Raw genomic sequence first — 26,484 nt, 5'->3', positions numbered from 1 at the left:
AATAGCTATTAAAATTTACTTTTCTTCAATATGCAATTTCATAAACAAAGTAAAAAAATTCATGTTAAAATAAACATCATTAAATAAAGCAAAAATACAATCAGTTAACACAATATTTGGTCATACCTGTTGCATATATAATAGTCTTTCAACCTAAATGACCCGATTATCAATTAATGTCCATAAATTCCCAACGAGACAAACCTCCTCAATTAGTATAGTTATGACTGGCCTCTAGAGCTTGCTCAAAATGTGACCTCTAGTGTTTGCTCCATTTGTTACCTCTAGAGCTGGCCTAACTTGTGACCTCAACAGTTGGCTCAAATTGTGACCTCTAGAGTTTGATCAAATTAAGACCTCTAGAGTTTGTTCTGTTTGTTACCTCAAGAGCTGACCTAACTTATGCTCAAATTGTGACCTCAACAGTTGGCTCAAATTGTGATCTCTAGAGTTTGATCAAATTAAGATCTCTAGAGTTTGTTCTGTTTGTTATCTCAAGAGCTGACCTAACTTATGCTCAAATTGTGACCTCTAGAGTTTGATCAAATTGTGACCTAGAACTGGCTCAAATTGTGACCTCTAGAGTTTGATCAAATTAAGACCTCTAGAGTTTGTTCTGTTTGTTACCTCTAGAGCTGACCTAACTTATGCTCAAATTGTGACCTCTAGAGCTGGCTTAAATTGTGACCTCTAGAGTTTGATCAAATTAAGATCTCTAGAGTTTGTTCTGTTTGTTATCTCAAGAGCTGACCTAACCTATGCTCAAATTGTGACCTCTAGAGTTGGCTCAAATTGTGACCTCTAGAGTTTGATCAAATTAAGACCTCTAGAGTTTGTTCTGTTTGTTACCTCAAGAGCTGACCTAACTTATGCTCAAATTGTGACCTCTAGAGTTTGATCAAATTGTGACCTAGAACTGGCTCAAATTGTGACCTCTAGAGCTGGCTCAAATTGTGACCTCTAGTGTTTGATCAAATTAAGACCTCTAGAGTTTGTTCTGTTTGTTACCTCAGGAGCTTACCTAACTTATGCTCAAATTGTGACCTAGAGTTAGATAAAATTGTGACCTCTAGAGTTGGATCAAATTTAGACCTCTACAGCTTCCATTTGTAACCTCTAAAGCTGGCCTAACTTGTGACTTCTAGAGGTGGCCTTACTTGTGACCTCTAAACCTCTGAACAGTTTAATTCTAACGATTGGCACAGTACCACTTTGTCCAGATATAGAGCAATTGTAACAAAATAGCTGAAATAATCTAGCTATAAAAAATGAGGAATATATATGATATGTATGACAAAGTTCATAACTTAACTGTAAATGATATGCTGAAACTAGTGATACGATATATTGCACAAAATAGCTATGATCTAAATTTTTAAAAATTAATTTTTTTAATTTATTTAAAAAAAATTCAATCATTTAAAATCAGTAAAAATAAACATAAAAAGTTTTGTTTTATTGAAAGCACATAATACTACAGAAAGACATGTGGAAAAAAAACTTATGGAGTGGTCAGACATTATGTGACAATATTGATAAAAAAAACTTTAAAAAAAAACTTAAAAGAAGGAAAATATACAGTTGTTCAATAATAGTATTTGATCATTTGTGATAGTAAGAGATTCATGACTACAGCTTTATTTTTTATAACAAATGTATTATTATATACATGTATAGTATTTCTATAAAATTAAATACCATTTTCATGACATAATAAGAAAATTATCACATGGTAAACCTTGTTTCCCACGTTATAAAACTGTCCTGTATCATTCTTTATTTAACATATAATACATATAAAATAGCAAATAACACTAATTTTAAACTCTTAAAATATCTTAAACATTTTAATATACATGTATGACCTATCTTCAAAGCAACAGGTAATATATTTGTCCGAAATGAGCTTAAACTGAGTGACATTTGAAGCCAACACAGTCAATTGTACAGTTTCCTTGATCACTACTGATAAAAAATTAGGGTATTTCAACAAACAAACTTGTTTATTGCTTAACTGAAAAGAAAATACTTAATGTCACAACCCAGACATGTCACAACCCAGTGAAAATGTCACAAACAAGTAAACATATCACAACCAGGAAACATGTCACAACCAAATAAACAACAAACCAAGTTAAAATTCTTGATCCAGTAAACATGTCACAACCTAGTAAACATATGTCACAACCTTGCTAACATAATCACAACCCAGGAAACAAACCAAGTGAACATTCTTGACTCAGTAAACATATCACAACCCAGCTAACATTATGAGTAAGTTTAACATTCTTGACCCAGTAAGCATGTCACAACCCAGAAAATGTGTCACAACCATCGTTGACATCGTAACAAAAAAATTCCTTAATTCCAGTCTCTAGAATTCTGCATTCTAACATCTTTTTTGTCCTCTTTCAAAAGAACCAAAAATTGATATAATTTAAAGCACAGTCTTAAAATAAATGATAATATGTTCAGCCGCCAACTGACGTATGTATCCAGTTGATGGACGTTGAGACTTTAGCATATCTGTTGGCACGTTTAACAGATCTACCATCACATCCGTTCACACCATGACTCATCACACCAATTGCTCTCCATCTTCCTCTGTCATCAGAACACATCAATGGACTACCACTGTCACCCTGTAAACAAATTTAATAGTACTTTCTTTACAGTGAAATGTTGTATCTTAAACCCCAGTCACACTGGAGCTTACGATTACTTGCGACCACCGGCGACTTGTAAAACTGACGATCATCAGTGATTGTCTGCGACCAAAACCCTTTTTGCACAAATTAATTTACTTCTGCAACTATCGTAAAACCAGTCATGATTGACAAACGCACGACAGGTCATAAGCAAACGTATGATGGTCTCAAGATTGTGTGGGATTACTTACGACTACCCGTGACCTGTCATGCGATCACCTACAACTAGTCCTACAACCATCGCACAATAACTCAAGGTTACTCAAGATTATCAGTGACTAGTGGCAATTTGTAAAGACTGTCGTAAGATTGTCGCACTTCCGAACGACGATCGTGCGACAGCCTAAGACCTTATAAGATCACGGCCTGTTTGATCGCAGGGAGATTTTTGTGCAAGCTCAAAAACCTCTCTACGACTGAAATTGGTTGTGGGACCTAAATAACATAACCTGCGACTGTCAAAGATCACCGATGACCGTCATAAGACGGTTTAAAGATTGTCTGCAACCAGTGGTCACTGGTGGTCGTGAACTGGTGTTCACTGGTCGTAAGCTCTAATGTGTCTGGGGCTTTAATTATATCAACAACCCTAAATTAACAATGGACATTTCAACAACTATACAAGTTAAGACATGGTAAAGTAATTTAAAGTATCTTCTAAATTAATTGATACTAAGGGTTCAAGCATGATCAGCAAATAGGCTGAACCAGCATTTAATAAAATCTACATTACAGGCTGAAATAGCACCAAAACCAAAATAGCAATAGAAACCTACCTTACAAGCTGAAATAGCACCAGAAATCTACCTAAGAGTCTGAAATAGCAATAGAAACCTACCTAACAAATTGAAATAGCACCAGAAACCTACCTTACAGGCTTATACAGCACTCATATATAGAAACCTACCATACAGTCTGAAATAGCACCAGAAACCTACCTTACAGGCTTATACAGCACTCATATATAGAAACCTACCATACAGTCTGAAATAGCACCAGAAACCTACCTTACAGGCTTATACAGCACTCATATATAGAAACCTACCATACAGTCTGAAATAGCACCAAAAACCTACCTAACAGGCTGAAATAGCACCAGAAACCTACTTAACAGACTGAAATAGCACTAGAAATCTACCTTACAGGCTGATAGCACTAGAAACCTACTTTACAGGCTGAAATAGTTTCATGGCAGAAACCTAACACTAAACAGCACCAGAAACCTACCTTACATGCTGAGATAGCACCAGAAACCAACCAAACAGGCTGAAATAGCACCAGAAACCTACCTTACGGGCTGAAATTACACTAGAAACCTACCTAACAGGCTAAAATAGCACCAGAAACCTACCTTACAGGCTGAAATAGCACCAGAAACCTACCATACAGGCTGAAATAGCACCAGAAACCTACCTAACAGACTGAAATAGCACCAGAACACTACCATGCAGGCTGAAATAGCACCAGAAACCTACCTTACAGACTGAAATAGCACCAGAAAGCTACTTTACAGGCTGAAATAGCACTAGACACCTACCTTACAGGCTGAAATAGAACCACAAACCTACCTTGCAGGCTGAAACAGCAAAAGAAACCTACCTTATAGGCTGAAATACCACCAGAAACCTACCGTAAAGGCTGAAATAGCAACAGCTAGAAACCTACCTTACAGGCTGAAATAGCACCAGAAATCTACTTTACAGGCTGAAATACCACCAGAAACCTACCTAACAGGCTAAAATAGCACCAGAAACCTACCTTACAGGCTGAAATAGCACCAGAAACCTACCAAACAGGCTGAAATAGCACCAGAAACCTACCTAACAGACTGAAATAGCACCAGAAACCTACCATACAGGCTGAGGCTGAAAATAGCACCAGAACCTACCACCTACAATAGCAAAACCTACAGACTGAAATAGCACCAGAAACCTACCATACAGGCTGAAATAGCAACAGAAACCTACCATACAGGCTGAAATAGCACCAGAAACCTACCTAACAGACTGAAATAGCACCAGAAACCTACCATACAGGCTAAATAGCACCAGAAACCTACCTAACAGACTGAAATAGCACCAGAAACCTACCTCACAGGCTGAAATAGCTTCAAAAACCTACCTTACAGGCTGAAATAGCTTCAAAAACCTACCTTACAGGCCGAAATAATGCTAGAAATCTACCTTACAGACTGAAATAGCACCAGAAACCTACATTACAGGCTGAAGTAACACCAAAAACCTACCTTACGGCTGAATATAGCTTCATGGCAGGAACCTACCTTACAGGCTGATATAGCAACAGAAACCTAACTTACCAGCTGAAACAGCACCAGAAATCTACCTTACAGGCCGAAATAATGCTAGAAACCTACCTAACAGGCTGAAATAGCACCAGAAACCTACCTTACAGGCTGAAATAGCACCAGAAACCTACCTAACAGGCTGAAATAGCACCAGAAATGTACATTACAGGCTGAAATAGCACCAGAAACCTACCTTACAGGCTGAAATAGCACCAGAACGATATCCAGCACATACTGTAGAATTTGTGTTCAGTGGTGTAGATATTCCATTGGCAGCACAATCAGCATCTGACCACAATCTCATCTTGCCTTCACGGAGATAATCAACTGACACTATAATGTATAAAAATTGAATATATTGTAGAACATTTAATCATATACCCACACTGGTTTCGGGACTCTGTAAAAACAGTATTGCACAGCCATGCATATATTGATGTGACATCATTTGGGTCATACCACAGTATAAAGACATGTAAATGAAAAGGTGGTTCATTAATATCTTCATTAATTTTAAGTTCTAAATTTGGAAATAATTATTAAATTAAGAAAATGATATTCATGTAGCTTCAGTACTAAATTAATTGAAGTCTTTGAATAAAATAATATGAATGCCAGTGGCTTGCATAATATAATTTTATTCAACTATTCCAATATTTCCATGTCATTTCAATATCAGTGGTTAAAAGGGATGGCAACGTCTCAGAACTTATTTCAGTACTTGAGTACTCATGTAGTCATTCTTCAGATTGAGTATTGGGTTTAAGTCTGACTAACCCAATACTCAATCTGGAGAATGACCGAGTACTTTTAACCACCTTCCTGATGGCAGCAACCAAATAAATCCAACATGTGGCCATTGCAGACCAAGATTAGATGGCAAGGAAATTAATGCTGACTTTCCTGAATACTGATTGTAAACAAATGTCGTATTGAACATTGTTTAACCTATAATATAGTATAGTATACATTGGGACTTTTTGAAAATCAGCATAAAATGTACCTTCTTGTGTATTTATGAAGCCCCAGCCTGCAAGGTAACATTGGGAATTTGTCGGAAAGACATCATTTTCATCAGGAAAGCATATTGGTTGCACATAATCAGTATAAAGTAGAGGTAATTTTAAATGTAGCAATGCCAAGTCCCATTCGGTAAGTCCGGTTTTAAACTGGATCATCTTAGGGTGAAGAATAACTTCATCAACTTGTCGGCTCTGTGAATGTACATCACCATGTCTCTGTCGTGTGTTTGTTCCGGCAGTTACCTCAAAAAAGTGTGGAGTTAAACTGTAGTTGGCTGTTGATGTTCTGTAAAAGATACAAATAAGAAACACATGATTACCTTATCTAATTATAGCCTTAAAAATGAGCTTGTTAGAAATTACATTATCTTTGCATTCAAAATAATCAAAAACATCTTCCATTTTTCAAACTTAATATTGTTATAAATGCTTAGAGTAATATGTGGCCAGACGCTTTATGTAACATTATTGCAATATAACAGCAAAAAGGTCTTTTGGAATTTAAACAAATAGGACAAGAACAATGCAATATTAATTATTCTATAAACTTACACAATACAATGTGCTGCTGTAAGAATCCATTGCTGATTAACTATCACGCCACCACACCATCCCTCTCCTAGCCTAGTTATAGACACGACCCACGGCCACTTGCCTGCTGGAGCTAGTGTACCTCCCACAATAAATGGACTCATTATCTCAATTTTCCTCTCACCACAAACTAAATCAAATATATGTGCAAAATTTTAATATGCTTTAATGAAGTCATAAAATGATTAACAGTGTAGTTGCCAGAATTTAAAAGACATTCACTGTGCCCTGTATAATGTGAAATTCTGTTCAACAAAAATGTTGAAGTACAGAATTTCACCCAGAGTGTAGACCATTGGACCCTCCTAAGAGACCATTCCCTCCCAAGAAATTTTCAAATTTGAAGATTCTGTCCAAAATGAAATATTTAAGTATAAAATTCTGCATGCAATTAAATTCCAGCCAGAATTGTTCTTGTTTTCAGCCCAGAAAAGTCAACAAAGTTTATTTCTTTGTGAGATGGAATGACACAGAATATGCATTTCCCGTCCCTAGATTTGCCACTACTTGCCAGCTATTTCCACTGAAAAGGGTGGCATTAAGTGTAAAAAAGGTGGCATTAACTGGAAAATGACAAAATTCCACTCTTTTTCCACTGTAGTGGCAAAATTGCCACCAAATGCCACTATCCTTTGGTAGCATTTAGGTGGCATTGAGTGGAAATTTGAACATAGACTTTTTTTATGGTGGCAAAAGGGTGGAAATTGGTGAAAAATGAAACTTAGTTTATTTTGAAGGTGGAAAATGAGTGGCTTTTAGTGGAAAAGTGAAACTCTAACTATTTTCTGGGTGGCAAAATAGTGGAAAAAAACTTAGAAAATTTTGTGAATAACTTTTAGTCGAAAAGGGAAACTCTTAACTATTTTCTGGGTTGTATAAAAATTGGTGGAAAAAACTGAGAAATCTAATAATTGTGCATTATATATATAATGCAGGGTTTAAGATTTATTTAAGTCAAAGCTCCAAACTGAAATAAATCTGTTTATAGTTTGTACTCTACCAAAGCATCAAGTGAACTTTTTATCAAAAATATAATTTATTGAAGTTGAACAGTTAGAAAATTTTATCAGAAACTCATATTTCTTAAACATACTAGAATGCCATGAACACAATTCTGATACAAAGTCACTGCCTCACAGTAACGGTATGATAATTCCAGCTGTAAAGTAGCAGGAAAAGACACAGAAATTGGACGTAAAATCACTTTTCCAGGCGTTAAACACATATAATTATGATCAGGAAAAATTAGAAAAGTATGGGGTTACTTAACTTCCCATTTTTTATGGCAGTACTTTTCTTTAGGGATGTAAAATTTGACTTTCAAGTAAAATGTTTATGTTCCATTCTATGCTTGTAAAATAAAATTACGGCTTTTAACGTGTACTTTGTTCTTTAGTTATAATCTGTACATTAATTAAATAGTTGAAATGTTCTTCTATGCCCAGAAAATGCATATCTCTGCATAAAGTTTGTTGCTTCTTCTATGATATTTAATGTCAATCTTGAATAAAGTTTGACTTTTGTCTTTTCTTCTAATTGACATAATAAATTGTCTCTTCATTATTACTTTAAACTGATATCTGGTGAGTACTAACACTTTTCATGTAATGCTAACAATAATTAAAGTGAAAAATGCAAAGGGCAATAACTCCAAAAGTATGCAAAGAGTTATGGTTCTTAAACACAGCACATTACTCAAAAAGATCTATATCTGTGAAGTTTCAAATTAATATCTCCAGTACTTTTTAAGCTTAATGATCAAGACAAAAATTAAGCATAGAGAAGTAAAAAATGGCAATAAACCCCAAATCATGCAATAAAAAGTTATGGTTCCTTGGCATTGTAACTTCTCATAAATGAGATTTAGTTATATGTGGAGTTTAAAATTATTGTCTCTAACATCTTTTGTGCTATGCTTTCAGAGGCTTTAAATCTATTGTAAAAATTAATGTGTGAAAAGTAAATAAGTCATAATGTCTGATAAATTTCTTACAATCAGGATAAGTAAATACTAGCTAGTAAATACTGCATCCTCTAAGATTTAACAACACAGCATACATCTAAGATCTGATAAAACTACGGCCCTCTTATCTAGTAATCTATGAATGGGGGTTAATAGTTTACTCATGCTGACCAGAATGTTCCATTTGATTATTTTGGGAGAGGCAACATTATACATGTTTTTATGTAGAATTTGTCTTAAAATAGCATGCTAAATTATCTTTCAAAAGCTTATTTCTACTCAATCTATTTAGGTATTAGATATAGTTATACATTCAAATGAATGTAAAAAATAAAATGATGGGTGCTATGGTTTTTGGAAAATCCCTCACAATTTAAAATTATAATGGACTGTCCATGCAGTTACACCGTTGTAAAGTTTGAATTCAAAGGAATTGAGGTCAGTTAAAGCTTGCAAACACAAAGGAAATTATTGATATTGTAGCAATTCTGGAGATATTTTGTTTAAAATGTAAGGGTGCATATTTTTGATTTCTCAAAGAAAACATTTAAAGTCTTATTAGTGTGGTAAATAGAAATGAGAAGTTTTAACTGAAGTGTGAATGTGTAGACAAGAAGATAAACAGCAGAATCATTCCCAGTCAAAGTTTCAGGTAAACAACTTTTACATACAATAATTATTGTTATTTATGCAGAAACTGTTTAGTTTTTTGACAGTAAAAATATGAAGTGGTATTGTATAAAATTGTGTTTTATATTTGTTTTGTTTGTAACTTGACTAAAAAGAAAGCTGCATGTACAATGTACATATAAAGAATGTAGGAATATAAAGAATGTAGGAAGATCTTCATCATTTCTTAAATACAATATGTTAGAAATTTTAAGTTTGAGAAAAAAATTATAGAAATTAATCAGTAAGTACAATATCATTATGTACAATATTACATCAATCAAACTATAGATAACCTGAGGTACCTATTACTACAACTTTCATGCTATAAACAATTTTCCTTGTGTGTCACATGTGGAGCAGATTAACAGTAACTGATTTATTAGTAAGTTTCATTCCTTCATTGTTGTAATTCAGCTTTCATGGTTCAGTAGATAATTATATAACCATAACTAGACAGTCTAGAGTAACATGCTTCTCACTTCCCCTCGGAGCGTGCACGTCGCTGAGAAGGCACAGGGCATCGGCAGAAGATTTACAACTTGGCTGGTAGACACAACTTAAATTTTGCCTTCAACCGTGGGCGGTAACTACGGAACTACTTCGTCACTTCTGCGGACCAGCTGCCGATGTCCTGACTAATGCCGAGGGGAGTGGCCCTACAAAGTAGGCTGAGACGACGAGGATGGTGTGCTAGGGTGCGTGAGCCCCTAGCACAGATTGACGGCTTGTAAGGCAGGCCTATAGCTGGCACCAACAGCCCTTTTCAGGGCTAAAACACTTTTCTTATTGTCACTGGTTACTGTACATTTAGGTTCTCATTGACCGCCGTACAGTGACCTACTTTTCGGCTCAAAATTCATATCTTTGGCTAATACTCCGTGGAAATTGCATGGAGGTAAATTATCACCATTTTGTGCTTCAAAATTAACTCTTTAAGGACATGACTGGTGACATGTCCGGGGTCCGTACTCGACAGCGCAAGCTGCATTTTGTGCCCGAAAGGGCGGATGGACCCTCATTAAGCTTTAACTACATACATACTAGAGTAACATGCTATTAGGAGAATGACAGTTCATAACAGAAACAGCATTAAATAAGAATTATTATTTTGCAGACACAAAGCAATGAGGAGCAGCCTGGAGCAACACATTTGATCTTCAGTGGCTTTACAAAGGTATCTTGTTAATTCAAATTTATTTTAGAATTAATAGGAAAGAAGTGTCACAATACCCAATAAGACACTTTTCAGTTCTTGATAAATATAGCTATTAGTCACTATTTACAAACCTACTTTAATTCAAACTCTTTATGACACTTTAATTTGCATTTACATTTTGTTTTACAAATTTTAGAGTTTTTGTACATATTAGCTTGAAAATTTTATCAAATATTTATCCTGATGAAGGTTCGTTAAGAACTGAAACTGGAAGATTATTAATTACTCAACCTGCACTGGTGTTGATGTGTTGTATTTCTTTATTTCTTTCTTATTTTAAAATTTTAGAGTTGTATACATATACCAAGGTCTTATAAAAGTGTTTCATTTTCTGTTTTTACATATTAGATATTGATAGTCATTTTCTGTCTTTACTTATTTGATATTGTTAATCATATTTTAGGACCAAGTGATGGCAGAACTGAAGCCATATGCCTCAAAAGAGAAAGGTACAGCAAAGCTCTTCAGAATGCTATTCAATATAGAAGAGATTAAAGGCCGCTCATTGTTTGGTATGAGGAAAGGGAACAGAGAGTCTGACGCCAGACCTTCTTGTGCAGACAAGGCAAAACTTAAGTTCTTGGAAGGTAACTAATGAACTGAATGAAAATATCATTTTTGATTCTGCGTATATTTTCTGCCTTGGAGTAAATAAGAAAAGTCTGATTCTTCCACGTCTGCAGTGCTGTTTTTTAAAGTGTTTTAATCATATCTATGCACTCAAATTGAATATAGAAATATCCAATAGTCATATAAAATTGTAAGCTTATGTTTTTAATTATTGTATTAATCATTCATAATTTTTTTTGTTTTAGATTGTGCGCTCGAAAAGTTGCCGACAACCTAAAAGACTGAACTCAAACCATCCAGGAATAGCAAGATAAACTGAAGAAAATAAATGGACTAATGTTTTGCTATTTTTTGAGACAATATATAATTTCATATGGAAACATTAAAAAGGATTATTTTTAAAATTTGTTTGTTTCCAATTTAGGGTACAGGTGACTTTCAAGCAGTTTCCAGCTATTGCCACCCACAAGGTGGAAAATTTCTGAAAGGGTGAAAATAGGTGGCATTTAGTGGAAACTGAATTTGCCACTATCTGGTGGCAAAATGGTGGAAAAGTGTCTAAATACTCCACCAATTTTCCACCCTTATGGTGGCAAAAGGTGGAAATAAGTGGCATTTGGTGGAAAATAAGTTTGCCACTCAATGGTGGCATAATGGTGGAAATTTGTCTAAATACTCCACCAATTTTCCACCATTATGGTGGCAATAAGTGGAAACAAGTGGCATCTAGTGGAAAATGAGTTTGCCACCCTAAGGTGGCATAATGGTGGCATTATGGTGAAAGTTTGTCTAAATACTCCACCAATTTTCCACTCATTGGTGGCATTTAGTGTAAAAAAGGTGGAATTAACTGGAAAATTATATAACATCAGTCCTGCTCAAATTTTTCACCATTTTCATGATTTGGGTGGCATTTTGGTGGCGTTTTGGTGGCATTATTGGTGGAAAATTGTCTAAATACTCCACCATTGAAAAGGGTGGCATTTTAGTGGCAAATCTAGGGACGGGTTCCCTTCATGGTCTGCCCAGAAATCACTGATTCCGTGCCAACCCTGTCCCAATTCTACCCAGAATCCATGCCAAAATTTTGTACAGGCACTGATTAAGACTTACATTTTTATTTATTTTTTAGCTCTTATTCATAATTTATACATAATGCTCCTAGTGTGATGTGTACATTAAAGTTAAAACTAACCACTCAATACTTTTAAATATTAAATTGCAGTATTTATCACCATATTTTTACTGCACGACTAACACAGTAAGGGCTTTTTGGGGACATATTTTCTACCTCCTACAGCTAATTTATATGGATTGTAAGATAAGTGCAATTTGAAAATTTGTAATTTACTTTTTAATTATTTTTTCACTTCACAATATTTTACTTTCAAATACATTTGTAAAATTTTCAAGAAAATTAGTGTGAATCTGGAAGCATCCTGCTTTAAGATTAGGATACTTTACCATTACAAAAAATGAATAAAGATTACCATTTTGCCGGCATTCCACACCAATAACTTTATTTCCTGGGCATGATGATCTGAAACAAGATAATGAATAAAATACATTATTTTTATCACACATAATTGATAAAGGCAAAAATAGAGAAAAAAAATTGTAAAAGTTTATCAAAGGTAACAGTCATGTAAAATAAACGCTGTTAACATACATAAAACATCTTACATATGTTGTCATTACATATTAACTAAAGTCTAGGAGCCCGCCCTTAACTGATTTTTTTAGTAGCTGAAAATAATTATCTTTTAAATTCCAAGATGATCCAAGATACGTTCTTTTGCCTTAAAGTTGGGGTAATTATGATAAAAAGGCATTCCAAGTTAAAAAGCAATGACATGTACTTAAGAAAGTTCATAAAAAGTATGGTAATTAAACTGCAACAGAAACCCAAACGTCCAACAAGGGACATATGAATGACAGAGTTCAGCAAGGGGCATAATGATGTCATAATAAATGACAGTTAAACAAGGGACTTAATGATATCATAATAAATGACAGTTAAACAAGGGACATAATGATGTCATAATAAATGGCAGTTAAACAAGGGACATAATGATGTCATAATAAATGACAGTTAAACAAGGGACAAAATGATGTCATAATAAATGACAGTTAAACAAGGGACTTAATGATGTCATAATAAATGACAGTTAAACAAGGGACATAATGATGTCATAATAAATGGCAGTTAAACAAGGGACATAATGATGTCATAATAAATGACAGTTAAACAAGGGACAAAATGATGTCATAATAAATGACAGTTAAACAAGGGACTTAATGATGTCATAATAAATGACAGTTAAACAAGGGACATAATGATATCATAATAAATGACAGTTAAACATGGGACATAATGATGTCATAATAAATGACAGTTAAACAAGGGGCATAATGATGTCATAATGAATGACAGAATAAAAAAATGGGCATAATGATGTCATAATAAATGACAGAGATTTCTCCATTTGAAAGTGATAGTTATAAATCTAAGGCAATATCTTAATGGTTCCAATGAAAAATAGGTTTGAACAACTAAACATTTCATACAATAAAAAAAGACTGAACTATTCTCCAAGGGTCAAATGTATTTTTTGGAACAACACTTAACCCTTACCCCTTGAAATATCTTTAATGGACTTCTCAATCTTTATATGTACAAAACAACCCTTAAATTCATAATAAGCAGACGTCATGGGTGGATTCAGTTGCTGCTAGCAAGCTAAGGGTTAATTTTCTCACAGTATTTTTTTTTTGTTACTCAAATAAGTACCATAAAATAATCATCCGCAATTTTACCTTAATACTAAATCATTCAAGTATGTGGAAACACTGGGAAAACCTCCAATGTTTCATGATTAAACAGGAACAACTGTCAAATGTAACGTCATCATCAAGTTCACCTAGCTTTAAATATGATTGTGGAATATTATTGGTAATCCCTTTAATCCCAAATTGTTTGGTTAGAAAATGATTCTGTACTCATAACTGAACCAAATACCAAACAAAAAACCTTTTCTACAAAGACAAAAACCTAGTGACAGCTGTTGGTAAACTCTCTTCCAGGTAATGAAGCAACTCTCTGTGTTTACGATCTATAGGGGGCTTACCACAGAGAGTTAAAGAGGTGTGTCACAAAATTAGACTAATTTTCTACAACAGACTGTGATTAACTGATAACCATCTATCCTGAACTTTAAAGGGATTGCTTATTCACCTCTAGATGATAAGAGGAGTTATATGTGGAGATATGAGTGGCAGTACCAAGAATGTATGGAATGCTACGTATGATGTCATAATGATGTCATAATTATGTCAACCACTTATCTACCTAGCTATCTCAAATACATGTACTTATAAAAAAAAACATCTCACAGACTCACGTTCCATAAATACACATAACATTGAAATGTGATAATTGAGGGAACTCCACCCAGGGGTCTAATTTAAGCCTCAAAATATGACATTTAAATCTCTTTCATAGATCAGTAGGGGTTCTTAAAATAGAAAGATATTCAAATGATAAGAAATAAATTGAAAATCTTATTTTTCTGCTGTTCTTAGCCAAATTTGAGTGAATAGCGTTGCAATGGATCACACAATTAAAATAATTATTCTGAAAAAACGGAGTGAGCGAATGATCTGATATTTTGCACAAAAGATATTGGTTTAAATCTTCATCAAATGGAACAATAATCTGACGAAAAAATATTAAAAGTGAACTCTGTCATGTAAAAAAATCTCAATGGAGTCCCTTTAAAGAAGAGAAGTGTTGCAGTCAAAAATCCTCATCAATATTGTATATTCCTAATCCTAAGGGATTTTATGCAATTGTATGAAAAAATATACATTTTCAATATATAAACTCTTCTGGCTCAACAAACTATTTCACATGGCACCCACCATCACTTAACAAACAATATACACTGTTTATTACCTTTGCTAATTTTTAAAAATTTGAAGATAAAAATACTTGAAAATTGAACATCCAACATAAAACCCAGACTGCAATTGTAGCTGGAGGCACCAGGTGCGGTTTTTAACTAATATGCAAAACACATGTTATTCCAATTTACTGATGCTCAATGAGTTAGAATAAAGGGCATGATTTTTTATGGTAACAATTAATTCATTCACCATTTAGTTCACTAGTGCTTGTTCACTGAAAAACTATAATTATTATCACTCCACCACGCTTTGTTACTACTTAGTTACTCAGTGTTAGCCGCAAAACCCAAATTGTAATACCCTTAATTAGAGGTTTAGTCACGCTTTTTCTTGACTTGGCAGAAAAAACGAAAAAAAAACACATAAAAACATCAAAAATAGCAAAAAAAACATATGTTGCAAATTAGTTAGAACGCAGGAATTTAAGTTCAATGACTGTGCATAGTATACTCTAGAAACTGATTAATGAAATAGATATGTAAGAGATAGTATAGTAACTGCTTATCGTGAACAATGGCATACCTCATGCTACAGTCATAATCATAATAATGTCAGACAATATACATGTATAATTAGCAATTAGAAAGAAAGCAGTGACTGAGCTCTTGACTGCTCACCTGAGTTCCTTAACCCATTACTTCATATACACGCCTTTTAACGCCTTTTTCACCCCCCCCCCTTTTTGTTGTCTCAAATGATGAAAAAATGCCTTATTTAGGCCCCAAACACTTGTTTTTGTTTGAGAAATGTTGTTAAAAAAAGTGACCTCTTTTTCGGCGCGGCCCCCCAAACAAAAGATACATCAGGGGGTTGCCAGAAGGGGGATGTGCCCCCTTCTGTTTGGGGGGTTTGAAGGGGGGCGGAGTCCCCCTCATCGCCAAGAAAAATTTTGGACTTGGGAGAGGCTGTAAATGACCCCAGATTGATCATAAGGTAACGTGTAACCAACGCTGAAAAGCATTTGACTCTATCTCAATCCATTGAGAAAGTGCAGCACTTTGAAATCAATTTTGATGGAAAAAATCAACGCAAAATAGTGATTTTTGGCAATTTTGAGATGTCCCCTCGTTGCCATGGTAACAGAAAATTTAAGCCTGAGCATGTTGTTGCAAGTGCAATGGTCCAGTCAACATTTGTGCCAAGTTTGATTAGTGTTGAAGCATTTTTATAGTATTATAGCAATTTGAACTTGTAACGGGAGACTTTTCAATGAAAACAGCCATTTTTCACAAAATGCTCATGAAGTAATACTTGTAGCTTATTTTCTGGCTGAATAATTATGATGAAAACTTGAAGCATATTTGAACTTCAAGTTTGTTTCTACATTCTTATCAGTTCTAGGGTCACATAAGGAAACATGGTCCACAGTAGGGCTTGAACCCAATACTTCCCACACAACCCTTTAAACTATATATACAGTTTAAGCACAGCTTCATTTGTCAATAATGATGCTATATAATTGCCTCCCTAATTAATCAAGGACAAAAAATTATGTTTCCTATATATAATAACGTAATGTCTTATAAAGGAAACAGGTGCTGAATAGTATTATATTTCATGGAGAAATTTAATCATATACAGATAAGATCATAACAATAAGCAAAATGCCTGAATCATAAACTCAATATGCACTATCTGAAAATTATCCACGTCTGACAGAGTTATCCACCTCTGACAGTTAGAGTTATCCCCCTCTGACAGTAAGAGTTACCCATCTTTGACAATTAAGTTACCTACATATCCTACAACATACATGTATACATATAATACCAACATTTAGCTTATGATAATGGACATCCATCAATCTTTTTTATGACTATATGAAAAGGTATTTAGCCTAAATTGAATGTTGGCATACATGCTGACAAAGATCTTTAACTAAATTGATATTTATGTAACATGGAAGAGAATACTTGTGATAAATATTGCTCAAAAAGTTATTTATAGTAATCAGAGGATATGAGCAGAAGACAGGAAGTTTTACAACACAGTATGATCAAACATTTTCTCTGGAATGAATATTTATCATTACAACAGTCAAAACAATATCGCAAAACAAACAATACAAAAAATACATATATACCTCTCCATGATTGCTGCATTAAATAAGAATTTATGTGTGTCAATAACAAATTTATCTCTTACTTCTAATACAATAAATATTATGTTCTTAAAGTTTAAAAGTGAATGAAGAAATTAGGACACTTTCTAATTAACTGACTTTCAAGGTATATGATTCACCTACAATCAAAACCTGAAAATAGTGAAATATTCAAATAGTTTGATCTTTACCATACAATTGTATCAATGTAACTAAGTGTTAAAGAATCATTTCTTGTAATTTTGAGTTACAGTTGTCTAGACAATAGCTGTTTCACGCTCAAGGTATGTGTGTATAAAAAATTGTCAAGCTGTCTGACTCTTTTTCCATGGTTTGTAAAGAGTGAGAATGGACATGAAATCACTAATATGGGATTAATGCACTTGAATTAGGACTAAACTTTATTATTTTCCGTACATAATGTGATAATGTTAAGTAAAATCACATTATATAACATTGAGTATATCATGTGAATAAACAAAACTAATATATTTCCAAAATATAATCATGACAAAAATATATATGTCCATATAAAAGTATTAACACATCAAATACTTACTTTTTGTCAAATTTGGCCAATAAACTCTGATTCAATGACAAGCTTATGTGGTTATCTTTCAACACCATAAATCCATTTGATAAGGAAACTCCTGCATTGATCTGATCTATTTCCCGGCTTCTTAAACTGTCCCTGCAAAAATACATAGATATAAAACATAAAATATAGCTGAAAACAGTATGACTATTCTTTAACTACATACTTCCAGGCCTTTTGAAAATTCTTAGTACAGGGAAACCTTTTAACAACAGTTTCAATTCTTTCAAAAGGAAAACTTCACAATTATTGTAACTATTACTAGACCAACACCTCTCTGTAACAGCCAAAATCTTTGGTTTCTTAAGGGTTTTGCTCTGCAAAGGTTTGACTGTAACTTAAAGGGATCATCTACTATGAGAAAATGAATTAGGTCTTTGTAAATTGAATTTGAAATTACATTAACTTTTTTTTTTTAAGAAAATGTCCAGCATGTTGTGTTTTAGTGTTAAATAGGTAAAATGTAAGATAAGTAGCTTGGGTGAAACAAAATATGTATGCTTGAACCAAAATAGATAAACCAGTCATTTTGTCATATTTCGGAACTCCCATCAACTTATAAATGTATCAATTATATTCCAAAAAAAATTATGGTAATAGGTGAATCCCGGAAAACATGTTTCAAAGGTAAATTCAAAACTATTCAAAATAAGAAATGACATTCATACAATATTAAAGATTCATTATCTGAACAACTAAATACTTGAGTTTTAGTTTGAATAAGGAAGTATAAATGTATATATATACTGACTTTGGCAACAAGTAGCACTACAAAATTCATTCTGTGCATAAAGTACTTTTCTAACAGATATCTTAAATATAATCATGATTACTGGAAATTCAAATATACTAGGTTTACCTGTAAAATGTACACATAATTTAAATATATTTGACCCACCTATAGGATACTGGATCATTCTATAAAATATACTGTATTTACCTGTAACCAAAGTACCGGCAAATGTCATCAGCAACACTGGAGGTCCAGCCATGACTACATACTGGTAGGAACTGATCATGTGACTTGATAGTGACAATATCTGATGAACCTGTGATACCTCTATCAGTAAGTTTTACTGTTAAATGTAAAGAAAAGTTTGTTAAAAGATGAAATATTATTGAAAATGATGGATTCTAAATTCAATCCCTATAAATGCTTGATGGATTTGTATTTACTTTTCATAGACTATTGTAACAAAAAATAATTTAAAACATTTGGGATAGAATGATTATTGATCAAAATACTAGTGAAGCTTGGATTTAACGCATTTAGGGGTGAAGTTTTTTATGATTATCACATTGAGAGAGGTAATCTCTAGTGTAGGAAACTAAGACTAGTTAGTAGGACCCTCACAGTCTAGGTCCGGGAACAGTAACTTTAATATACAAAAATACATTTGTATTCACAAGGGTTCGCAGGATATGAAACAATATTTTGTTTCAAACCAAATGGTTGAATAATCAAGATATCCAAGATGGTGTCCAAGATGGCCGCCAAAATTTCACAAAACCACTTATTATCATTTTTTGGCTGTTTTTTTTAAAGAGTTTAATGCATAAAATATTGTAAATAAATAAAAACTAATTATGTGAACATTAACCATGCTAGGAACTGAAAGTGATTAGCCTGTGCCACCAGTATAAAGAAAGGCTAGCATGCACATCTGTCCAGTCCAACAAGGATATAATACTGCTGGTTGACAAAACTTGCAATTTTAATCTTGATATCCCTAAAATTGATAATGAACTGCTCCAAAAATGGAAGCAGGATCAGTCCATTTAATAAATTCAGCAAGATCAGGGTTATAAAAGGTAAAGGTAAAGGTCTTGTTTATTATAGTGTCACCCCTACTGAAAGGGCCAGCCATTTTGACTTATGAGACACCTTTTGCTTGCATACCATGTACCTCCCAATTCCTATCACTATGTCACTTATAACTTACAACAATCAACTTCATCATCCCCTGACGGGCATTGTTTGATACCATCACAAACTTGTTGAGCTGAGATACAAGAATAATCAGAACACTGGGCTTCATCACTACCACATACACCTAAAATAATTAATTGAAAATAATAAAAAGTGAGATACCTTTAGAATGAGTAAAAATTAAATCTTAAAAGTAATCAACATTAATTTTAGAAAAATAGATTTATTATTTTAAGAAAAGTAGCATAATAAAGGTGTAATAACTATTTTTTATCATTAAATGTCCTACCTGTTACTAAGTTGTAAATATTATCCTCAAGACATTTAAAGCTATTTCTGAAGTTTCAAGTGAATAGCCTACCTACAGTAGTTGTTAGGGTTGGTAATGTATGCTTAAATCTCAAACATTAATTTTCAGTTACAGAAATGGAATACTTCAGTAAAACAATTAATGCAAGAGTTATTGGTCTTGGTAATTAACATAACAATGCCAAAGACTTCGGTGAGGTTCCAGGAGAATAATTTCAGTGATTAATGAGATTATATAGTGGCACATACAGGTTAACCAAAATGTTACATTGAAGCATGGTTGAAAAATACTGCCACTATAAAACTGAATAATCTAATTAAACAATTAGTTTGTACACAACATACTTACCACAATTTCTTTCATCTGAACCATCTGAACAATCCATGTGACCATCACAGAACCATTTTGCCATTACACACATCTTCCTGTCGTCACACGGTTTCTCTGCTAGAATGTTACACATGGAACAATTGTTTTCATCCGTGTTGTCAAAGCAGTCATCGACACCATCACATATTTTGGACCAGTGTACAGACAAGCCATTGTTACATGGCCTATATCCATTGGGCATGGCTGCAATAAACATTCACATATAATGTCATTTCAAAAATTGAGGTTACTTCAGTTTATCTTAACTTTAAAAACTTATCGGAAACTTTTTATAAAATTACATTGAATAATGACAAGTTATCTTTCTCTAAATATTACTGAATTTTGTATATACTATAGTATTTACATTGTTACAGACTACCATCTTTTTCACTTTTTGTACTTTTTTTATTAGTTTTTAAATAGGCTTTCTTGACGAATACAAGTGAATAGCTGCAGATTGTTTTATGCTTGAATCTTTCAAAGAACAATACAAGGAAAACATGTAGTCCACTATGGCAATAGCCCAACTGGGCAATGCCCACTTTGGCAATACACCACATGGACAGTGAGTATCCCGCTGGACAATAGCTAGGACAAGAGCCCACCAAATGTTACACCACTATACTAAATTTTACAGGGAAGACAATTGCCCAATGCTTATCAAAATGCAAGGGGTTTTTACATTTTTTCTACTGTAATATATATAAGAAATAAAGATATTAGATATATATTAGATATTATATATATTTTATTTGACTCTTGTCTACAGATTATATTTGTCTAACTGCAATTATATCAATCAGTTAGAATTCCCCCATCCCCCACCATGCAGCCCCCCCCCCCCCCACAACACACACAGATTGTTTGCATATATAACAAGGGAGTTTTACTAACCTGTGTGCTTTTACATTATATTCAGTTAAATGTGAATACTCCTATGTTAAACCTTTTTTAAAAATGAAAATCCCAAATTTAACAAAGAGCTAATCTATAACTTGATTCTAAATTATTCTATTATGCTTCAAATCATTGCAGGCTACTAATGTGACATACTTCAGACTTTCCTTCTTTTACACAGTATATTCAATCAATCAGAAATTTTCCCCATAATTTCTTTATCGAACTAAATCTATTTATAAATAAAGAAAACAAACTTATACTAAACTTACTACAATTCATTTCATCAGAAAGGTCCATGCAGTCCACATGAAAATTACATTTTACAGAATCTGTCCAGAGACACTGACCTGAGGCACATTGAAATCCAGTACAGTCTGTAATAAACCAAAATAAATAAAATTAGCATTCAATACTATATATAAATTTAAAATTCTTAACATAATGTATGATATAAGCCATTTAAAGAGCCAAGAATTATTATATTTAAGAATTTCAATTTTTATGTTTTTAGGACTCTTGACATCAGTAGAGTTCATTTGATAATAATTATAATAAGAATAATGTTGAATAAAGACAGTAACTTACTAGAGCAGTTCATTTCATCCGATTTATCAAAACATAGTGGGTTTCCATCACATCTAGATGAAGCGTCAACACATTGTCCACTGTTACATCTAAACTGTGACCTCGAACATTCTACAAACATTATCTGCCAATTAGTTTTTGTCCCTTTTACAGGCATAAAGGCATTTTTATCTTAACAAATATGAACATTATGAATTAAGGTACAATGTAATATATGAGCCGCGTCATGACAAAACCAACATAATGGGTTTGCGACCAGCATAGATCCAGACCAGCCTGCGCATCCATGCAGTCTGATCAGGATCCATGCTGTTCGCTTACAGACCCTATAACAAGTAAATAAACTGATAGCGAACAGCATGGATCCTGATCAGACTGCGCGGATGTGCAGGCTGGTCTGGATCCTTGCTGGTCGCAAACCCATTATGTTGGTTTTGTCATGGCGTGGCTCATATGTTTGTTATGTACAGAGAAGAAACTCATGGAAGACAGTGGCAACACAATAAGCTCCACAGTGACAGCATCACATTTGTCACCCAAGGGCTGCTGCTTTGATTCTCAGTTGACAAATTATCTTGGACAATGAGTCAGTCATTGAGAATAAAGTGGTATAAGTAGTCTGTCATTTGTTGAAATTGGTAATTCCTTAAGTTAGTTTCTAATCCATAAATCTGTTTACATTTTGAGTTTCTGACTTGAAGTATTACTATCAAAGCATGCATGAAAAATCTGTTGACAAACCTCCTTATTAGGCAGAACTGTCACGTAAAATATATTTAAAGTTAATATATCAGACTTACGAACACTTTCCTGTCACATCTAACGGTCTAAATCTTGTCAGAGAATTAGAATTTTTTCATGTGTGGATTAGCTATCAAGTTTGCTTACAAAAGGTCAATTGGTCATTCTAAGAAACAAAACGAGTAGAGTCACCCGGGATCTTCCTCTACCAGTAAAGGTGGAATGTGATCATATTTAAGTGTTGGAGTGACTTGACGTACAAAAAAAGTAATCAAATTACCACAATTTTCATATTCATCTTCACCAAGAGGACAATGGAGTTTTCCATCACATACATGAACTTTCTCTATACATGTACCATCTGAACACAGAAACTCATTGGATTTGCAGACTGCAACAATAAAATCAATGTATGTCCGATAAAACTACATGTACTACCAATATAATGTTCAGTACAACCTCTAGTACATCAATGTACTCTGTACAACAACAATATAAAATCTTCCCGAAGTAAAATTTCAGAATAAATTTAACCTCCTAAAGCAACAACTTTCAGCAAAAACTTAAATTTTTGTCTCCCAAAGGGTGTCACTCTGCATTATAAAGGTTGTACTATACATGTAAGGTTTGGGAAAATGGCTGACTTATTTTGATTAATTAAGTTTTTTCATTAGATATTTTTAGTAGATATAACGGAAAGTGCAACAATTCTCTCATGCATGACTCCCACCATCCCTCCTCCCTCACTCACTCCCTTCCTGACATCCACCATCCCTCCCCCTCACTCTCTTCCTGACACCCACCATCCCTCCTCCCTCACTCACTCCCTTCCTGACACCCACCATCCCTCCTCCTTCACTCACTCCATTCCTGACACCCACCAGCCCTCCTCCCTCACTCCCTTCCTGACACCCAGTCACCCACCATCCCACCATCCCACCTCCCTCACTCCCTTCACAATTCCCACCATCCCCATCCTCTCACTCCCTTCCCCTAACACTAGCTTAAGCAGTATCTAATCTTGAAGACATTAAAGATATCAAAATTAAAATTAAAAACAAACAACAACATAACATTAACTGTATAAGATTAAGTAAATGAATATTTACTGTTGACAGTTGTTGTAACTGTTGGAATAACTGTAGTATTTATCACTGGCTTCGTTGATAAAGTACTTGCCGGAGATTTTGTTGGAATATTTGTAGATGATGAGATTAAAGTTGATGACAATGTAGTGCTCAGCACTGAAACATGTACAATATAATTATATTTATAAATCATACAGTTACTTTTAGAGTTGAAGCCAATATAGCATAATCCAGTATATTACACTACAATACAAGTATCACTTGGTATAAAACATTAAAATACAAAAATTACCTGGTATACTACACTAAAATACAACAATTATCTGGTATATTGGGTTATAATAGAAGTATCACCTGGTATATTACACTAAAATACAACAATTACCTGTTATATTACACTATATTACAAGTATCACCCGGTATATTACATTATAATGTAAGAATTACTTGATATATTACACTATAATACAATAATTACCTGGTATATTACACTATAATACAATAATTACCTGGTATATTACACTACAATACAAAAATTACCTGGTATATTACACTTTAATACAAGTATTACCTGGTATATTACACTTTAATACAAGAATTACCTGGTATATTATACTTTAATACAAAATATTACCTGGAATATTGCACTATAATACAAGTATTACCTGGTATATTATACAATTATTGACTAGTGAGCCATTAAATATGATGTGATATTCACCGGCAGATGACATATTGACCGAGGCGATAGCCGAGGTCAATATGACTTTCTGCCGGTTAATATCACATCATATTCAATGGCTCACTAGTCAATAATTGTTTTATTATATGAATAGGCTAAGAATTAAAAAAATCACAAAAAGTACAACCTTTTATAAATGTACAACTTTTGCCTCGTTGAAGCGCGGGAAAAGACGCACTTGTTAGGCGTGCAACGACTACCCGAACGCTGCGCATGCAAAAGTAATTCAAGTTTATACTCATCATTGTGGTGAAGCCTTTAAGTGTAATAGTAAACTAATAATATTTGAATCGAGAAATATGTCATAAAGAACACAATGCAACAATTGTTTTTTAATTAGCACGCGTATTTAACAGTCTACGGTATATGATCATTGAATATGAGTCTCAATCTATTTTTAGACTGGGAAAATCCAATTCAGCCAGTGAATATGATACTACACCCAGTAAATATGATTTTATAAAAAGTTCTGTTGACTACTGTTTGGACCAATGAGATTGCAGCTATATTTAGATCATATAATAATATACTTTAATACAAGAATTACCTGGTATATTATGTTAAAATACAATTATTACCTGGTATATCATACTATATTAAAAGTATAACTTGTAATACAAGAATCATCTGGTATAGTACACTATAATACAATAATTACCTGGTATATTTCACTTATAAATCATAATATTTTACTTGACACTGAAGTACAGTAAAACCTGGTATAATACAATAATGTATAACAATTAAGAGAATTACCTGTTATTATAAAAATTGCTACAATACAAGAATTACCTGGTAGTTTATGCTACAATACAAGAATTACCTGGTAGTTTATGCTACAGTACAAGAATTATCTGGTAGTTTATGCTACAGTACAAGAATTACCTGGTAGTTTATGCTACAGTACAAGAATTATCTGGTAGTTTATGCTACAATACAAGAATTACCTGGTAGTTTATGCTACAGTACAAGAATTATCTGGTAGTTTATGCTACAATACAAGAATTACCTGGTAGTTTATGCTACAGTACAAGAATTACCTGGTAGTTTATGCTACAGTACAAGAATTATCTGGTAGTTTATGCTACAGTACAAGAATTACCTGGTAGTTTATGCTACAGTACAAGAATTACCTGGTAGTTTATGCTACAGTACAAGAATTACCTGGTAGTTTATGCTACAGTACAAGAATTATCTGGTAGTTTATGCCTACAGTACAAGAATTACCTGGTAGTTTATGCTACAGTACAAGAATTATCTGGTAGTTTATGCTACAGTACAAGAATTATCTGGTAGTTTATGCTACAGTACAAGAATTAATCTGGTAGTTTATGCTACAATACAAGAATTACCTGGTAGTTTATGCTACAGTACAAGAATTATCTGGTAGTTTATGCTACAATACAAGAATTACCTGGTAGTTTATGCTACAGTACAAGAATTATCTGGTAGTTTATGCTACAGTACAAGAATTATCTGGTAGTTTATGCTACAATACAAGAATTACCTGGTAGTTTATGCTACAGTACAAGAATTATCTGGTAGTTTATGCTACAATACAAGAATTACCTGGTAGTTTATGCTACAGTACAAGAATTATCTGGCCCCATGCTCACTAAGAAAAGATCAGGATCAAGGGATCCTGATTTTTTTTGATTTTTTTTTATGTTCAAACTATAAAAAATTGCTGATTTGCAAAGAACACAAACTTTTTTGGGATAAAATCAACAAATAACAAAACAAATACAAAAATATTTGGATCAAAATAAGGATCAATTTTAGGATCAAGATCAATATTCTGATCAACTGTAAAATGCCTGTATCATGCAAAAATAACAATAACTTTATTCTAATATTTCATACACTTGCTATTGCAAGTCCAGTTTTATCAAATTGATATTATAATTTTAATCTATGAGGATAAACAATGAAGAATTTAAGAGTTTTTAAATTTGATCTGATCTTAATCCTGATCGAACACGGGGCCTGGTATTATAATTGCTACAGTACAATAATTATCTGGTATACTACACTTACCTGTTTCTGTTGATAATGGTGATGAAGTTGATGTCTGATTTTGAGTGCTTGGTTTCCCTTCATCTCCCCC

The 26,484-nt window shown here is 33.5% G+C and overlaps 2 protein-coding genes across 3 annotated transcripts; one reads left to right on the top strand and one right to left on the bottom strand.

Moving 5' to 3' along the window:
- On the bottom strand, positions 1-26,481 carry LOC132744566 (atrial natriuretic peptide-converting enzyme-like; the record flags this gene model as incomplete). The annotated part of the gene is made up of 15 exons (XM_060733320.1): positions 1-2,167; positions 2,209-2,642; positions 5,207-5,346; positions 6,017-6,321; positions 6,588-6,756; positions 12,538-12,587; positions 17,674-17,805; positions 18,650-18,785; positions 19,653-19,763; positions 20,298-20,522; positions 21,491-21,595; positions 21,807-21,917; positions 22,828-22,938; positions 23,657-23,791; positions 26,415-26,481. Coding segments are annotated over 14 exons (1,968 nt in total), but the record flags the coding sequence as incomplete, so codon positions are not given.
- LOC132744568 (uncharacterized) lies at positions 7,102-12,045 on the top strand. 2 transcript variants are annotated; one of them, XR_009627719.1, is made up of 4 exons: positions 7,102-9,502; positions 10,376-10,435; positions 10,881-11,064; positions 11,293-12,045. XR_009627719.1 is itself a non-coding variant. In XM_060733321.1 (4 exons), exons 1-4 carry the CDS (start codon positions 9,191-9,193, stop codon positions 11,322-11,324), a joined length of 327 nt encoding a protein of 108 aa, XP_060589304.1. In that variant the 5' UTR covers positions 7,102-9,190; the 3' UTR covers positions 11,325-12,044. The 2 variants fall into 2 exon arrangements, 1 of the variants encoding a protein (XP_060589304.1); XM_060733321.1 differs by having other exon boundaries at positions 7,102-9,241; positions 11,293-12,044.
- Positions 26,482-26,484: the final 3 nt, after the last annotated feature.

This window comes from Ruditapes philippinarum, unplaced genomic scaffold, assembly GCF_026571515.1.
Source record: "Ruditapes philippinarum isolate M1 unplaced genomic scaffold, ASM2657151v2 ctg2426_1_1_1_1, whole genome shotgun sequence".
NCBI classification, from domain to species: Eukaryota; Metazoa; Mollusca; class Bivalvia; order Venerida; family Veneridae; genus Ruditapes; species Ruditapes philippinarum.
The sequence above is the reverse complement of the archived record's forward strand: the minus strand, read 5'-3'. Positions and strand labels throughout refer to the sequence as shown.

What these genes read in the sequence shown, in the direction of transcription:
- LOC132744568 (XM_060733321.1), top strand. Translation starts at nt 9,191, where the DNA reads ATGTGTAGACAAGAAGATAAACAGCAGAATCATTCCCAGTCAAAGTTT. An exon ending in TCTTCAGTGGCTTTACAAAG is followed by an intron (nt 10,436 to 10,880) that starts GTATCTTGTTAA and finishes ATCATATTTTAG; the next exon opens with GACCAAGTGATGGCAGAACT. An exon ending in AAAACTTAAGTTCTTGGAAG is followed by an intron (nt 11,065 to 11,292) that starts GTAACTAATGAA and finishes TTTTTGTTTTAG; the next exon opens with ATTGTGCGCTCGAAAAGTTG.